Genomic DNA, 18,378 nt, shown 5'->3' on the forward strand with positions numbered 1-18,378 from the left:
GACCTATTAGTTTTTAAGTTAATAAAAACAGATCTCAAGGCAGTGTCTGTTTCATCGCTAAGTTGGAAGCGAATAAATCACGAAATAATATCTATTTTGTACGTACGCTTGTACTTATCAAACCAATATTTGTATCTATATAAAAAGTCAATATTTGAAATACAGGGAATTTTAAATATTGACTTTTAATACAGAATTCTAAAATTTCAACATCAATTCCTTAGTAGCAACATCATTCATCTGTCCTTTTTCTTAATGCCTGGTGTTTTCATGATACATAATTTGTCGCCACTTGCTTAAAAATGTAGGAAAATCTCTAATTTTAATTAATAGTCATACAACTCGATAAAAGTATTAATTTTTTCAAATATCTTAATTGAAAAATAAGCATTAAATGCTTTTATTTGTAATATAATGTTTTTTTTTTTTTTTTTATTAACTTATATATCAAGGATGAGTAACGACCATATTTTTCAAATCCTATGTCTGATATCTAAATTACTAACATTTTTAATACAATTCCTTACAAATGTGCGTATTTTACATATGTAATTCTACACAGTTTTCATTCGTAACGCCAGAAAAATGTGCCTAAAGCACGTTTTTTTTCTTATGGAAATCTACGAAACGATGGTTCGTTTCGTAATTTCCATAAGAAAAAAAACAGCTATTATGAATGGGTGTATTCGTACGAAAACACTTTTGTTTGCTACACAATACATACATTTGTATACCAAACAAAAGTGTTGACAAACAAATGCATTTTGTATAAATTCTTTAAATACAAAATTGAAATTTTAAATATTTTTAACCCTACGAAGAATAGCTTCCAGCGAATGGTGTATGAAATATGACAATTCAGAGGGAAGAAATAAAGTAGTTGCATTCTTCCAATGATGAAATAATTCGAATTTTTAAGTCAAAATACGCTTCAAAATATAATAATTTAAATTTTTCAGGAAAAGTTTCGATTCAATTTCTACGATTAAGACAAAAATAGCTCCCAAGTTAATTATATCGACTGGTAAGTTGTAGTTCTTTCAATATTTTCCTTTCTTTGCAAGGAACGAATTAATATTCTTTTTTCCCCTTTATTCCTCTTTTCTAGAAGGTTATAAAGAATCTGACGTGTCAGTTGTCTCTCCGACTAGAAGAAAACTGCCAAAAACTCCGGTAAAGTATCATTATTCGTTAATTTAATGAAGGTGATGTACAGTACACTATATTGTCATAAATTCTTCTCTTTCCTAACTTTTATCTTTTATCGATTGTCTTCGTATCCGTTCTTAAAGATAGAAAATAAGATACGGTACATAACAGTAATCTCCTTGTACAATTTACTGTTATAGGATCAATTGGGTCAACAACACAGTGCGGTTTGTGGTGAAGTAGGAGTGCAAATCTGGTATAACCAAGATGGAAACGATCTGGTTGTGACAGTTCTAGCAGCAAGAGGGTTAAGGAGAAGAAAGTCTTCCTCTGCTGCTCTCCCAAGAGCATTTGCTAAAATTCGCTTGGTCCCTCACTCGTATGTATTTCAAATATTTACATAAAAGTGTTAGAAAAGAAATATAATTTACGCCATTTTTTGTTACTAGTGCTTACAATACCATGAAAACTGCTGTAGCAGAACCTACTTGTAATCCCGAATGGAGTAAAACTTTTATATTTCCGGAAGTAACTTCGGATGATGTAAGTTTTTAACATAAATCTATGTTAAAGAGGAAATTTGAGATGAGGCATCAGGCATAAATTAGTAGCTGTCGTATATAAACTAAGCAAACCTAAGTGATTAAGGATCATAAAAATCTGTATTTATCTTTTCTATTTAAATTTTGTATATGTATAAAAATGCTTGCATTTTATATCGATAGAGTTTATGTTGTTATATTTTATAATTTTTATGTAATATATTATATATCAAGTTTAATTTATTATACTTGAAATATTCTGCTTAGTTTACCTACCCACTTTCATAGGCTGCTCTTTTCTCGTCTTATGGAAGAAATTATAAATATATTTCAGCAACAATAAAACCACTTTTACGTATTAATATTTTCGATTAAATTTCTTTTAAATATTTTAGCAATTTATATATTTATACGCATTTTTAGATCCTGGAATCAGTGTTTGAACTGTCCATCTGGGACCACTGTCCATTAGGTAGCAACGTTTTCCTAGGAGAGTTACAGCTACCTTTACGTAAAGCGGATCTTCAAGACTGCCCCGAATGGTACCCCCTTTCTACCCACCAACAAACACCCGTCGCTTTATCGCCCACTCACAAAATAACACCCCCAAGTTTGGTACCTTCTACACCAGCACACGATATTGCTCGAAGAATGCTGCAGCGTGGCACTGAAGAATATTCCCAATCGCTAACTTATGGTAATCTCTAACACCTAAAAGAATTACTGGTGTGTAAGTTAGTTAATAAATCCAACTTTTTATACGCAAATAGATGAAATTAAAGATGAGAGCAGTCTTCCTCCAGAGAATAAAAACATGCAAAGAAGCTCTTCCATGGATCTAACGCGTGAGTCATCTTTGTTTAAAATTCGATACATGTTTGTTTTATTTATGCATTCCTGCATTATTTTGGTAGTGCTGCATCCGGATGATGCTTGGGATCGTCATCCGACGCCACCTAGCGGCGGCAATCAGGAAAGAAAGCCGTCGGCACCGTCCGTCGTCACTCGAGTGAAGTCTACCCCTCCCAGTAGAAGAAGCTCCAACAATTTGGTATCTCAGGACAGCCTTCCAGGTACTTCTCCTTTAAAGATGCTCTTTCTTTTTCCTCTCTCCACATTTCAAGGGATAATTATAAAAAAGAGTTACTCCTTTTGATAACTTTTCTTCGCGTTATGTATTATTGTAAATATTCGTTTGTCGTTTTTACCGTTGCTTTAAACTGATATGTACTTCTCATGAAAGTTTAATGATGTCGTGACCGAAGAGAAGGAGGCGTAAGTGCTTCTTTTTTACTTTTCTTTTCTTTGTCGCAATGATAAATGTGGTATCGAAATTTTTAATGCTGTACGAATGGGAGAAAAAATGAAAAATGGCCATTCCCAATAGTTTAAAAGGCAAAATAAATACAGGAGTGTTTCTATACGTGTTGGTAATATATAAGAAATGAGATTTATATATTGAGATTTTAAATAAATGTATGCTTTCTAAGATCATTTGTTTATATATAGACAAATATATACTAGTATAAACGTGTGGTTGCGCGCATGTATGTATATTGAAAGGTACTTTCAGCTATACAGATATGTATCTTTATACACCCAAAAATAATCATAATCGTCCAACTTATACAGTATAATTTTGTTACTGTTTTACTTTATGATAATGACAAAGACAATGTGCAATATTTGTGACATTAATTTTACGAGAGAAAAAAATTATTGGATGATTAGAAGCAGGCCATTCTCAGAGAGGTGTGTCCAGGACTTTGAATGTGCCGCAGAACGTCATATCTAGATTTTGGACACGATTTCAAAACAGTAGGTGTTGGATGTCAATCAAAAAGTCGAGCCAAGAGTTACCGCCCTTCAACAGTATCGCTATTTGAAGTTAATTGCGCGTCGTAATAGAATGTCTAGTTGAAATGATGTTCTGTTCACTGACGAGCCAAATACTATCTACAGAGTTATTCTCGTTGGATTAGAATGTCAGAGAGCGAGAAACTCGATGTAATGGAAAGAGACCAGTGCATAGTTAGTGGTACCATGGTCTGAGTCAGCATTATGCTTGATTGTCTCATCGAACTTCACCGTTTTGTAGAGGTATCATTACTGCAAGAATGCACGAAGACAAGGTTTCGGAATTCGGCGTGAGACTTTTCCGTTGTGCTATGGGTGCAGATTTCATTTTCATGGACGATAATGTCCGCGCACGTAGAGTTGCAGTCGTCAATGACTTTCTTGACAGTGAAGATATTCGTTGCATGAAATGGCCAGCAAAATATCCGGATGTAAATCTCATACATTAAGTTTGCAATGTTCTTGGGAGAGTAATTGCATTTCGTCATTCTTCACAAAAAACGTTCCAAGAGCTTCACGTTGCCATGTTCAAGGATAAACCTGTTCCCGACAAAAGCAATAAACAACATCACGAGCAACATTGTTCATAATATGTGCATACAAGGAACAAGCATACACCGAATTAATTATTTTCTTCATAAAAACTTTATAATAATGCTTAATACATTTTCTTGTTGTTTTCAGTTTGAATAATTTAGATATAACTTTTTTATTTCAATTTTTGGACACAAACGTATATAAAGGAATAAGTATCGAAATACGTCATACGTAGCAAATCAGTTTAATCTATGACCAGTAGCAGATCCAGAAGTACCCAAAACGAGGGCTAACTCGAAATAATTCAGCAAGTTCACCTCTATCTGTCCATCCATTCGCTTGACCTTTAACCACTAAAATTTAATAACATCGACGCCCTAATACACAAACATTCCTGAAAAATTTCAGAAATTTTCGACAAAAGACATAGGAGTTATTAAGATTCAAACTAGGTAAACAAAATCGTGCCTTCCCACACACTCTTAGCATTCATAGATACAGGAAAAAAAAACATTTTTTTTTTTTCATTTCTGGAAGTTTGAAGTCCAAGAAATGTAAAAATCTTGGGGAGGAGGTTATCTTTTGATCAATCGCCATATATTTTCTCTGTTATAACAGCCGGGAAAGTAAAATTAAAAATATTTGAATAATTAATTAATTAAGGGTCACATTTAGAGGTATGGTTTCTTTGACTTTTTTGCTCCTATGTGCATGCTCTACGGCTCTATTAAGGTGCCAACAGCGTCATTCACATCTGCAATTGTACCGATTTTCGAAACAAACAACGATAAAAACTGAAACTATTAAATCAAAATGGATTCTGCTGCACAGGGATATAAATACAACTGATTTTTACCTGAGTGATATTGTGGAAAATTTTAATGCTGTGTTCTTGACGTCGGATCCTCTAAGAAAAGGTCGGCGTCAATTGTATTGTATGTATTTTTTAATGTCATTTCGTCGGTTTTAAGTTGTTACCATCTGTCTCTGGTTGGACTATTAAAAAGGATTATTATGTTCTGAACCAAAATATTTGTATGGTCGTAATTTTGATTTAATCAACAAATTTATCCTTGGAACCTTATTACTAATGAAACAAACTAATTACGAACCGGCATGATTTGCTCCCCACGTTTCACTCAACGCAAACAAAACCACTCGAATTCCTTGTATTGCAAAATTGTTTAGTATTGCCAGAAGTCTAGAAGAAAAAATAATTATTTTCTCATAATTAAAAGGTATCGTCTTAGATTTAAATGTATTAATTCCTATTTTCTTGTCATCGTTATTTTAATTTTACGTAAGAAAAGTTGCAGTTATATCCTGTAGCATTACAGATAAGTCGAAACAGCTGTTTAGCATTCTTTTGAATGAAAAAAGGGAAAAAAATCATACTAGTACGTCACTTCCTGTGATTTACCGGCAGCTATTTTAACTAATATGGAGTTCGTTCGAATCGATAATGTCCGGAAGACTTCCTCGTCATTAAATTCTTCTTGAATCGATACTTCTACCAATCTTAACACGCGTTATCTTCTTTTTTTCCCCTTCACTTTACCATTAATCAATGTGTTAATTTAATTATCGCAATTAACATAATCACAAATAAAGAAAATCTCAAATTACATATTTTAAATTGCTTCTCCCAAGAGACGGAAACGGAAGTGAATGCGGCGTCTACATTCTTTATAAGTTACGTAAACTCCGTAAACACTTGCTTTACCTCGTGCATTCTTACTCCTCAACGTTTTGTATATTTTAAATTTATGCCTTTCTCATTCTTTATAAATGGATAAAGGATGAGCGAGTGCAAATAAGTAAGGATGAAATAGGTTCTTGTCGGAGTGATTATTTTAGGATAGAAAGGTGTAAAGATGTAATATAAATTTCTTATCCTTTATGAATATATGGATAAAGAATGAGAAAAGCGCACAGATTTAAGGATGTATGGTGTAATGCAAACTCTTCATCTTTTATCCACGTACGGGTATACCAAAAATCCAGATTGCATCTTTTTTTTGTTATATTTTATCCTTACACTTCTGTAGTAACTTATATTTTATCCCTTTTTTCTAAGAAATGTAAGGATGTAAGATATACACCTAAGACCTATATTGATAAAGGATTAAAAAATTTGTATTACATTTTACATTCTTAACTTTGAGCACTTCCTCACTTTTTATCCATACATGCCTAAAGGACGAGAAATTTATATTACATATTACATCCTTTTACTAATTTTATTCCGTATTTTATCCTTTCTCTACCCTGTATTAATTACTTCAAGATAAATACAGTCGAGAAAAATACGCTTTCATATCTTCACAACATTTTACATTCTTAGTATTACATCCCTACATATTTCCACTTCCTTACATATTAATTGTTCTCTTTTCAGATGAAACATCCTTCCTAATTTCTTACACTTTTATCATCTTTCATCACGTCCACGGAATTTAAGGATGCTTCCTTAAATTCTTCGTATTTTATAATCCTCGTCACTTTTATTATTAAAGCTTTGACAAATAACTTAAAAATGGCTTGTTATATATCTAAATTTTTTAAAACTTTACAGAACTTTATGGTACAGGTCCTAAGGTTAAAGAAAGAGTTCGAAGTGCCAGTTTTCGTGTTTACAGATCAGCAGATTCAGATTCCGAGAAAGGTGAATTTTAGAAATGATTTAAAATAGCTTACATGAAATTAATACACGTATTTTGGACGGTTTGACATTTCATTAATTTTTCTCTCCGCAGGTGATCACAAGAAGCTGGGACAACTAGTGAAAAGGAAATTATCTCGAACGTTAAGTCTAAAGTCTGACAAAGACAAGAGGTCTGTGGCTCTAGGTAGGATCAAGTAGTTCAGTAGAATCGTGCCGATGTCCATTGTGTAATTATGTCATCTTCTGCTTCCATCTCTATTGCATGAACAAAAAAAAAGATAAGTGTGTGTGTGTGTGTGTGTGCCTTCGACTATCACCCTTCTCTCGATTCATACAGGATCGTTGCTAAAATTCATATCACTTCTAACAACTTGACTAAATGAAATTCATTCCATTCTGTTCATGACATATCTCACGAAAAAATATGTTAAGAAATATTTTTTAACGATTTCTATCTTTAAATTTTTTAGGAAGTCTGATAGTTCCTCCTGAGCAACGCGTGAGTAATTTATCCAGCCCAGAATTGACTCCTGACAGCGATACGGGTGATACACAAAATAGAAATCCTGGACAAATCATACCAAAAAGATTTTCTGGGAATGCCTGTAAGAATTTAAAACATTAAAATCGTTTTACTAGTTAATTTCTTACATGGAGATTTTTTCAATTGTTTCTTCTTAGTAGCACCAAAATTAGGTGAGATTAAGTTGGGATTTGTTATGACTAAAGGTCAACTAGAAGTCGATGTAGTCTGTGCAAAGGGTCTCGCTAACAACAGCAATGGAAATCCTCCAGGTAAGTTTCTTTTCTTTCATAATTCCTAATAATAAATTACTAAATTACAAGAAAGAAAATCATTTTTTCCCCTAGATACTTACGTGAAGACCTATCTAAAAGATGAAGATAGACAAATGCAGAAGAGGAAGACAAAGGTGGCACGACATAGCACTGATCCACAGTACAGACAAACATTAAAATACAACGCTTCGGAAGTATTCGGAAGAACACTTTTGGTAATTTATCGTAATTTTTAAAAACCCATTGACCAAAATACTTTACAAAAAACTTAACCAACTACCAGTGTTTAGCAGTTTTATCCATTCGGCCATTAGCGGACATTTCTGAGAAAGGAGTGCCATATTTAAGATTAATAAAGGTGGCACACACGAGTGTCATTTGATATGAAATTAAGCCAAGAAACTATTGTTTTAATTTTAATTTTAAAAAAGTCTAGCAGACAGACACATGAAGTAAAGGAAAAATAGTAGGAAAAGAACAGAACGCAATTGAGAGAATGCTAAACACAATTAAATTTTAACTTTCTTCTTTACTTATACATTTAATTCTGTTGAAAATAATTTAATTTTGTTTTTCGTTTCCTTAAGGTAATGATCTGGGAGAGACAGAAAGGATTTGAACACAATCAAGCACTTGGTGCTACCGAAATCCAGTTAGATAAACTGGAGCTTTCTAAATTAACCGTTGGATGGTATCAATTGTTTCCTTACTCTCATATCAAAGCGGAATCCACAGAGTCGACTTGATCGAAAAAAGTCTGTGATAAAAATATATACAACCATTATTAAAGAAGAAAAAATGTTCGATGAGACAATCATCTTTTCAATTATTTGGCCTTGGCGAACTGGTTTCTGCAAGAAGAAACAAAAAAACAAGGAGAGATTTTTATGGAAAATTGGACTTCTCTCTTTTTTATATTAAAGAAAAAATGGCGTACAAAAATCTATTTCTGTTAAAAACTCGGCTAATTTTTACACAAACGAATGTAGAACTGCAAATTTATCAGCTAAAATTAATTTGAATTTAGATAATCCACATATCTACATATCACTGATTACGATGGCCATCTCACAATGATCCATTGAGATCATCAAGAAGAGGAGCAGCTGTGATCATCGTGCAGAAATTTATTAATTAAGATGATGATGAGGGGTGCCTTAATTTAGCAAAAAAAAAAAAAAAAAAAAAAAAAAAAACTAAAATTACATTACAGGGACCTAAATATAGCACCGCTTCTCCCCTGATGCCTTAGAAAAACATCATCAGCACATGTTATATATAATCTTGCCTCTTCTTCATGCAGCTGAAACTATAAAAAAATTTTTACTGTTGTTAATTGGATGTTTGTCTGTAAATTTATTGTATTCTATATACTGTACAACATTCAACTTTTTGGAAAAAAATAATGTGATATATTAAGGTATATGCGTGAACGTTGAACATATAATTTCCTGCCAAAGTGCTCTGATTTTTGCATATTTATTCATATCAGCACTACATTTTACATGGTATATATCTCTTGAAAAGTGTTTAAATGTTAAAAAAAATTTTCTTCTTGTTTCTAATTGTTAAATGTGTTATTTATAAAAATGATTTTTAAAATTGAACACTGTTATTCCCGCAATTAACGCAAATCATTATTTTTCCGAAGTGATTATAAGCATGTAAATATATATACATCTATATAATTTCTCTGAAAAAATTGTTATAAATATTCTGGTTATTTGAATATTGTGAAATTTTATTCTTCTGTGTACTGCCACAAATTACAGATGTTAATTGTAGTCTTTGATGGTATTAAAATTTCCACATTTTCCAATTGTTACATTACTTTATTGTTCATTTTTAACGCATTATTAATATGAAATTTAATATTATATTAACATGTAATGAAATTTAGTTTGTAATTAAAGTGAAATCGCTGAAAAGTTTGCAAAGAATCGCTCTGGTTTGACTGGAAGCCACGAAAAATCTCGCATTTTTCGTGGCTTCCAATTTCCGTTTCCATCCTTCATCCCGTTAAACTGAAGCGAATTGTAGTAACTAAGTAAAAAATTGATCCATTGCCGTTGCCATTGCGATTGCAAACTGGATTTCAATTCCTTGTAGGATTTGCTGGCTTGGATTGCTGCGATCGCGACTGCTTATCAAAATAAATTGCTTACAAGAATTTTTGCGATCGCGATATAACACTCATCGATGCAAGCAATTCCTCAATAATCGATTTTGAGGAATTCTTAACATTGGATCACATTTTGAGAGGTTGTTTCCATGGCAATTGCAATTCAATCGGGTGGACATTCCTGTAAAGATTGCGATCGATCTTTACTGTGATTGTATATCAATGACCTCAATTTATAGATAGGTGCATATCTTTCGTAATAATTAATGAAGTTGATTTAGAAGGTGAAAATTAGATTATCTTATCGATCAAGTAACAGATATCCGTTGAGGTGTATATAATGTATCGAATTTGTATTGAATAGTCTACATTGTTGTTGAATGCGTAATGTATAATTTGTAAAATTTCATCTGTTGATAATGCTTTCTACTTGATAAATTATACAGGTAAGTGCATTCGAAATAAAATTGCATTCAAATACTGTAATTATATTTATGTTTTCATGAAGGAATAGAGAATATTTGGTGTGATTTAATTAACATTTTCAGAAGCGAAATGGAAAAATTGTAAACATTTATCTTTACTTTTATACAATTTATTTCGTAGATCAAAATGTCCTCGTATTTTAAACCAGACCTTATTACAAAGAATCGCTCCGTTTGATACTGGCCTTAGTTTTTTGTTTTTTCATTTACTCTTTGCCCTATTGATGCTGAGGTCCTTTTTTGCCCATTATGAATTGGACCAAGTCCATAATGAGGACGACCAGATTGCTTTTCCACTTTCTGCCCTGTGTGCACTTTTTCCATGTCCATTGTGGTTTTGGCCAAGTCTATAATAGGGAGTTTGTGGCCTTGTTGGTTCCTCATCATCCATAAAAAATTCCTGAAGTTTTTTGACCCGTCCGAATTTTATCCTAGGAGCCCCAGAGTTGTAGGCTAACCGATTATATGCCTTGGCTATCCACAATCGGCCGGGAAAAAGCCTTCTTAGAACCCATAGGGAGGAAAAACAAAAATAACAAATAAAATATTAAATAGTAACGCTGTTTTTGTAATATACCGGGAACCTCAAAAAGTAAATGCGGCTTCCCTTGACGATTGAGAGGCTGTTCCACACACGTACAATAATTCGATGTAACGACGTTTAAATAAAAAAAATTCGATGTACATATCTGTAGGCGTAATAAAAATCTCTATCATTCAAGTTCGTTTGCTTGTGTAAACGTGATACGATACGTGGGCGATCTGCTAAAAGAATTGTTTCCCAGGAGGACCTTTTACGGGAAACTAGCCTCTATTTAGGTATTACAAACGTGAAGAAAACCCAGAAAACTCCTCGTGGCCAGTCCGTTGGCGAGACGCAAACCCACGATCAACTACCGGTCTTCAGTGGTTTTATCCACTCGGCCACTGGTGAACTGGCAACATTTGGAAAATTTGGTATAACTGCTATTTCAAATAAGACGATATTTAAATGGCATTAAAGAAGAGTTTCAAATTCGATAAAAATGCCACCAGTAGATTCGTCATACACGGTTTACTAATATCAAGTGTCACTATCATAAACATAACTTACACATTTTCAAAATTATAGAGTGTTTCCATCTTTAGGAATCACTCTATTTATTTATCTACATAATTTAAAGAATTTTCTAATTCGTCGCAAAGTAAGAAACTTCTTCACTTGAGTATCGTAGAATCATGCGACATCCCTAGAAGCTTGCTTCGACATCTTGAGATGTTACAGATAAAAAAGTTTTTAACACAGCATATTTCTAAATATGATGTTGCAAATTTAAACATTCGTGAATAGAATTATTTTGAATATTAATATAATTTGGAATTAATCGTCAAAGTTTATTTTTCATAAACAAAATCCAAGAAAATTGAAGATTTGACAATGCAATATAATGAGCTTCCATATCCATCAACAATGTTGTACCTAAGTTGTAGAAATGTATTCTGGTAGCTTTGGTAGAATTTGGAAAGGGCCTTGGTGAGCATTGAAAAAGTTTGGAACAACGTAGACTCTTGAGGTTGAGCCTAGAATTACAATCATCCAGTCTGTGTAGAGGTATAATTGCAAGTACATTTGTAAGATAGTATAATAATTCTGGTGAGACAGAAAGGCATTGGTTAGGAGGGATTGAGCGTGAGCTGTATTAACAAAAATTTGGGTAATGCGGTCGGAGTAAGTAAAAGCCATAGTTTTAGATAATGGCAAACCAAGGAATTGAGGAAGCGTATAGGATGCACTTAGAATCAGTGGAAAAAGTGGAGATCTATGAGTTTGAGTTAGACAGCGGGAATGATATATCTGCAGTCGTAATGAATACGATAAAAATGATTTAAAATATATTCAGTAATGCTCGATATTCAGTAATGCTCAGCAATGATTTAAAATATATTCAGCTGGTGAATATGGTAATAAACAGTCAATATCATTCTGGAGGTCCGGGATCAAATCTGGACGAACCATCCAGAAATTTTGAATGATCGGTCTGTCCCAGTTATGTTGAGCCTCGTCACCACGAGGCAGCCCACAAGATGTCTCAGATGTATGCCACCCAGTATGTCTGAGACAATGGGTAGAAGAATCCGTCGGCTCGCCGAACCCACAGTGATATGATTTAAAATGTTTTCGCAGTGCCCACAGAGCGAAGAGAAAGAATTAAATTGTATTATTTAAAAATTATTAAAAGAAAAGTGTGTTAGATACAATATATGTAAAATGTCTAATTACCATAAACTAAATTTATTTTCAGACATCTTGAATTTAGGTTTCTCGCTTTCATGTAAATTGTCATGCTGGCCGGATGGCCGAGCAATAGGGTGGCAGCCCACTACTCCGGAGAACCCGATATCGAATCTGGACGGGTCAAAACACCGCAGGAATTTTGGGGGGTGGTCTATGTCAGTCCCCGGCTGCCCGTTGTGGGCCTAGTCGAACCCATAATAGGCTTGCTAGGTCATATTAGTGTCGCCACAGGGCAGTTTAAAAATTAAGGCTTGTTTATATAAAGAAATTATAATTAAAAGCTAGATTTGCCGAAAGTTAGTGCCAAAGCAAAGAAATTAAGTAAACTGTGACTTACTTAAATCGATTACAGATTTGTCGCAGTGCTTCTATTTAATTTTAATAAAGCGATACGCAGTATTTTCTAAAAATTATGTTAATTCATAAATTTTAGGCCATAAAATTTTCATTTGCCGAAAATGTGGAGAAATATTTTTGACCGAATATATATATCCCAGATTATTTGAAGGCATCCCAGACAGCGCGGGCAATCTTCTCATCTAAACTTCTACACATCTGCCAAGCCTGCAATCATAATTTTTACGTTAACATTTTTACTTTTGACCTTACAAGAGCCAATGATCACGCTCGGCATTTGATCCTACTCCAAAAATCTACCAAACTCATACACAAAATCGTTCCTTTCTCTGGCTGGTCGATTTTCTACACATGGCCAAACTTGCATTCGGTGGCGTTCTGCCCACTTTAACTATATCTCAATTAGAATTGGACTAGCCCCTTGGGTCCTCTAAAGTTTTCAACGATGACGCTTCGCGCAAAGTTTAATTTTAAGGCTGCGAAGAGTAACTGATGCTGTCGATGCCACGTGAGTTAAGAAAGCCGTCTCAAGCGAGTCTAAGATCTGTGAAAGTTTGGTTCCACGAGCTTGTATGGTCGAGACGTTTCAAACCCTGCGTCAGGCGCGCGAAGGGTCAAACACGGTGGGGCGCACGGGGTGCAGGTGCACCCCGCGCGCCTAAAGTTGTCCCTGTAAAAATCAAAATTTTTTTCGCAGGTTTTTTGTTTTTGATGTTAGTGGAATTGTGTTTCTGATATTTTAAGTAGAATTTTTTATTATTACATGTGATTTTTGTTTATTTATAACGAAAACAAAAAGTATTACGTTTCGGAAATTTTTCAGGGAAAAAATCGTCAACTTCAAAAGTCTATTTTTCAAACTGTAAACAAGTCCGTTGCTATCTAATCGTTGAATCATGTTCCCGTATGTGTTTTTTAAGTGTTCCAACCATCAAATGCTTTGTCACAAACCCCGGGCCAAAAATATTTCAGATTTTCCAAAAATAATCCCCCGAAACTCTACAGCAACTAGAGATAAAAAGGCAGATTATTGGCAGATAACATCGCTAGTTAACTTCTTTTACACTGTAATTGGTTACTTTTTTTCTGTTATTAGATCCACCAGTAAAAACAATTGTCGGTAAAATTCCCGCAAAATGCCACGCCCCCGCAGACTATCACTTTGACTTACGTGAACAATCGCTATAAAATCGCTTGTTTTAGTCGTTTTCTCACTTCTAATTTGCTAACGAGAAGTTGATTGACGTTATTTAGACAAATAAACACGTTTTCAAGACAATTTAGAAATAAATATTTCCAGAAAACTCCACCTTTCAAACTTTCAATGCTAAGTCTACGAGACACTTTCTTTCCGTTAATTGGGCTTAAAAATCTTGTTTATACGCCTTCTATGCTCTCATTCGTCATTTCTATTATGACTGATTGGATATCAGGCAATGACCGTTTTTTAGTACACTAACTCAGCTCCACCCCCTCCAGTGGTCGCGCTAATAAAACTTCCTCCGTTAGGCGCGCGAGGTGCAGGTGCACCCCATGCATTTTGCTGTTTTTTTCATGAAAAGTTTTTTTTGCTGGAATTTTTAACTTTTTCAGTGCGATCTTCAGTACTTTGAAGGAAGGTAATGAGGGCATCATTTTTAAGCATTCATTACATGAAAAAATACGCGCGTTTAAAAGTGTTTGGGGTGCACCTGCATCCCGCGCGCCTAACACTTAAGGGTTCTTATCTCTCATAGATAAAAGGAGTTTATACTGCTGTTAGAATCAAGCGCTATTAATTCTCCTAGCGGGTTAAAAATTCTAAAAAGGATTGCTGTATCAACACCGTGAAAACAAGCGAAAAACATACATGTTTACCGATAACTTTTCACTATTTTTACAATAAAAACAATATTTTTTTGAAAAAAACCACTTCCATAGATCGATAAACAAATTTGGAATGCATGTAAACATCACCTAGCGGAAGAAATGCATAGAAAACGTGACGTCATATTACATTAATTCCGGACTAAATTTTAGTAATCGTATAAACGGAAACGGAACGGACTATTTACTTTATCCCGATCGACTTAAACTAAGGTTTAAACTTGATTCCGAGTGTGGACCTAAGATAAGATAAGAATATTCGATAGAAATATATCTATCGATAATAATATGGTATTGATCTAAATAAAATCTTCAGGATTTTTCGATTTTCCCAATGGAATTTAAACGCCCCAACTTCTCAATTCGGATTTAGGCAGTATTTTTATAGAATTCATTTAATTTTACTTGAATTTATCTACGATAAAAAGTTTTATGCACGATAATTCCTCTTAAACATTCTGGTACAGAATAAATTTTAAGAATGAAACTTAAGTCATAAAACTTATCTCTGAACAGAAATTATTTTACTGATTAATTCTTCTTGTAACACTCAATTTTCTGCCATTTTTTAATGGTCTTAATCAATAATTAACACGACCGGCACATTATAAGCAACAAGATATAATTATACTCATTGTGAAAAGGGCTGCCCACCTTGGGATCGAAGTGTGGGCGAGATGAAGAATACTTAGATCCGTATTGTTTATTATTTTATTTGTTTTGCGTTTTAACCACTAAAGCCTGGACTCCACATTACCGGAATCCGCGACGTAATCGTAAAACTGAAAGCCAAACTGACGAAACTTTCAGTTTTGGAAGGTTCAGTTGGGCAGAAACAAGACTGAAAGCAAAGTTAAAAATTATTTAACTTTTCCGTTTTCGTTCCGCGCTTCTGTCGTACTGCAACCAATAAAAACGCGAGGATTTGTGACGCGTAGTCACGTGCATTCATCACGTGTAGTTTGATTGTCGTAAAGGCAGAAAAATATGAGGAAACAAATAGATTTGGAATTATTCATTGAAGAAGTTAAAAAATACGACAAAAAATGTAAATAATTCAAAAATTATTAACAATGAAATTGTTAATAAATGTAGAGAAAGCAAGGCAAAATCCGTAGCGTCGTCCATGTTTGACTCTACAATTACAAAACTGATCAACAGATGGCGCAGTTCCACGTAACGTGCTAGTGGAGTCAAGTTAAAACGAAAACAAAACTGAAACGAAAACTCTCTTTGTTTGAATTCTGTTTCTGAGTTTCTGTTTTCAGGTAATGTGGAGTCCAGGCTTAACTTATATCAGTATATGGGGAAGATTCAGTTGGTTTACTTTATTTGGTTACGGCAACGCGACACGTGATATCTGCAGAGATGTGATTCCCGGGTGAACCGTCTATGGGGAAACAGGCTCTTATTTAGGTGTTCAGCTATACTAGAAAATCCTCATCCTTTCAGCGCAGCTTTTAATTTTGGAAATAGCCAGATATTACAGGGAGCCAAGTCAGATAAATAGGCAAGATGATCTAATTGGGCAATCGCTTTTTTGGTCACAAAATGCTCTGAGACCTGGCGCATTGTCGTGATGTATGATCCACTTGTCAGGCCACAGTTCAGGTCTTTTTCTTCGAACAGAATCTCGTAATCTCTGCAATACTGTAAATAGCGTTGTTGGTTAACTGTCTCTGTTCATGGAATAATCTTAGAATGTATATTCTAGGACTATTCCATTGTGATTGAAGAAACACACCAACACGGTCTTGAACTGAGCACGACATGCATACCTTTTTAGGGTTTCATGACACATTCACCATATGCCACTTGCAACAGTTGTAAGGTTTCAGTAGCGAATTTACCGATTTTCACAAAATTTATATTAATTCGTTGCTGTACATTTCGGTTACTCATTTTTATGCCAAAGGGTACATGCAGATAATTAGCCATTTGGAAGGTGGTAGTTAAGAACTAGCTCTATTAGCTTGAAATTTATGCATGTATTAGTTCAAACACGAATTCGATATAATTATGCCACGGGCGACACTACGCGGCCATTCAGGAATTAAACCATCATACCTCGTAAAGGCTGCGTTTCTTTATGCAGCGCTCGAGAAGCGCTTTACAGCGGACTCACTGAAACCCGTTTCTAAATGCAGCGCTGCAATGTAGCGAACCGTTTCTAAACGTTTGCTGCAAGAGGTCGCTGCAGCGAAGATAAAGCAGCTTTTACGTCCGCTACACGTGTAAAGCAAAATGGACGCTTGTGTGTATAATACGATATTATGCTGCGAAAATAAAAAAGTCGAAGTGACTGTTGATAAAAATATTACGGAAACATTAAGGATTAAATTTTATAAAATGACTCTTTTCTTATTCTTTAGATAACTTTCATACTATATTTTAAATATAATTATACATCTCCTATGTCTTTACTTTGTTCACATTTTCGGAAAGAGAAATGCTCAATTCTTTATATCTCTTTATTTAAATATTGAAGTTCTTTAACTAAATCACTACTTTCGGCTGTAACTGTGGAATTAAAGGATAGATTACGGCATCCATGTTTCGCTCGAGCGGAAAGCGTTTCTAAACTATGATGCGGCGACGTGTAGCGATAGCTGCTCGTGACGTCATTTTCGCTACACTCTCGCTGCATAAAGAAACGCGGCCAAACTATTTATTTACAATATACTTCACAGTGATCATTATGATGCACAAACGAGTGATTAATTTTACTTATTTTTTTCGTTTTAAACTGCGTGATATAAAAACATGCAAAATGTCTTGCATGTTTTTATATCGTCCCAAATAAACACATTGTAAATTAAAGAACATCTTATCTGCAATATCCCGGCTCTAGTACACGGCAATATTACACGATGGTACAGTACAGTACAGTCAGGTACAGTACATTTTGTAATATTAAGCTATAATGATTCATATCATGTCTGGACGTTCTTGCGAACTAGGACTTGTTATAACGAGGAAAGTGAATCACAATTTCTAAGTAAAGCACATTTAATGTAACATAATCTCGTTACATTAAATATGTTTTAATTTTATACTATAAATTTTACTTATATGTCTTTGTCCACTTTGGACAAAGACATATCTAAGTAATGAAGGACGAGAATCTCGTATTCAAATACAATATATACTAAAGTAAGTAGTTTTGAGATTAAAATGGCAATATACCCGATTCCTTTATGGTGCGGTTCTAATGTCTTTTAAATTTTTAATTGAAATTGTTAATTGTATAAAAATTTTACGGGGATGGAGAGGAAGTTGAAAAGTATAAAATTAGCGTTAGATAAATACAATCTCATATCGATTTCTAAAGATCCTTATACTTCGCTGCTTTATTTTCATAAGTAATGTGCATTTTTTTACTATTTTACTTGCATTTTATAAAATCTTTTTTGTCTGATATTTAAATAAGGATTACCTTACTGATGAGGGTCATTAATATCAGAGACCAAAATGCATTTTAAAAGGCATATAAGGCATTAAACATTTCAAGTGTTTTGATAATCCTTCATTAAAATTATGTAGGAATATTTGTTTAATATCCTACTACATATTTGTATATTGTATTATATATTAAAAAAAGGAATTAAAGGCTAATTGATATATTTTACGTTATATTATACTTTGCGGTGGCAACTGCACACTTTTTCCTAGTCTAAAAGTAAAGGTCTGACAAAGAGCCGAAGTAACACTGCCTTAAATACTAC

The 18,378-nt window shown here is 33.9% G+C and overlaps 1 protein-coding gene across 6 annotated transcripts in view; it reads left to right on the forward strand.

The window, feature by feature from the left end:
- Nucleotides 1–9,305, forward strand: part of LOC136970162 (regulating synaptic membrane exocytosis protein 2-like) — a 77,401-nt gene extending 68,096 nt beyond the window's left edge. For 2 of the 6 annotated variants that reach the window (XM_067264570.1, XM_067264572.1), the window contains exons 10-22: nucleotides 960–1,024; nucleotides 1,109–1,173; nucleotides 1,350–1,528; nucleotides 1,599–1,692; nucleotides 2,115–2,388; nucleotides 2,462–2,536; nucleotides 2,606–2,764; nucleotides 6,661–6,750; nucleotides 6,842–6,934; nucleotides 7,221–7,355; nucleotides 7,432–7,545; nucleotides 7,621–7,763; nucleotides 8,136–9,305. In XM_067264570.1, coding sequence (XP_067120671.1) covers nucleotides 960–1,024; nucleotides 1,109–1,173; nucleotides 1,350–1,528; nucleotides 1,599–1,692; nucleotides 2,115–2,388; nucleotides 2,462–2,536; nucleotides 2,606–2,764; nucleotides 6,661–6,750; nucleotides 6,842–6,934; nucleotides 7,221–7,355; nucleotides 7,432–7,545; nucleotides 7,621–7,763; nucleotides 8,136–8,294 — 1,645 coding nt within the window. In that variant the 3' untranslated portion in view covers nucleotides 8,295–9,305. Of the gene's footprint in view, nucleotides 1–959; nucleotides 1,025–1,108; nucleotides 1,174–1,349; nucleotides 1,529–1,598; nucleotides 1,693–2,114; nucleotides 2,389–2,461; nucleotides 2,537–2,605; nucleotides 2,765–6,660; nucleotides 6,751–6,841; nucleotides 6,935–7,220; nucleotides 7,356–7,431; nucleotides 7,764–8,135 lie in introns of those variants that run through there. The other 4 variants (XM_067264571.1, XM_067264573.1, XR_010879951.1 and 1 more) reach the window with 4 other exon arrangements.
- The last annotated feature ends 9,073 nt before the right edge of the window (nucleotides 9,306–18,378 follow it).

This window comes from Centruroides vittatus, unplaced genomic scaffold, assembly GCF_030686945.1.
Source record: "Centruroides vittatus isolate TY-2023 unplaced genomic scaffold, ASM3068694v2 contig_19, whole genome shotgun sequence".
NCBI lineage: Eukaryota > Metazoa > Arthropoda > Arachnida > Scorpiones > Buthidae > Centruroides > Centruroides vittatus.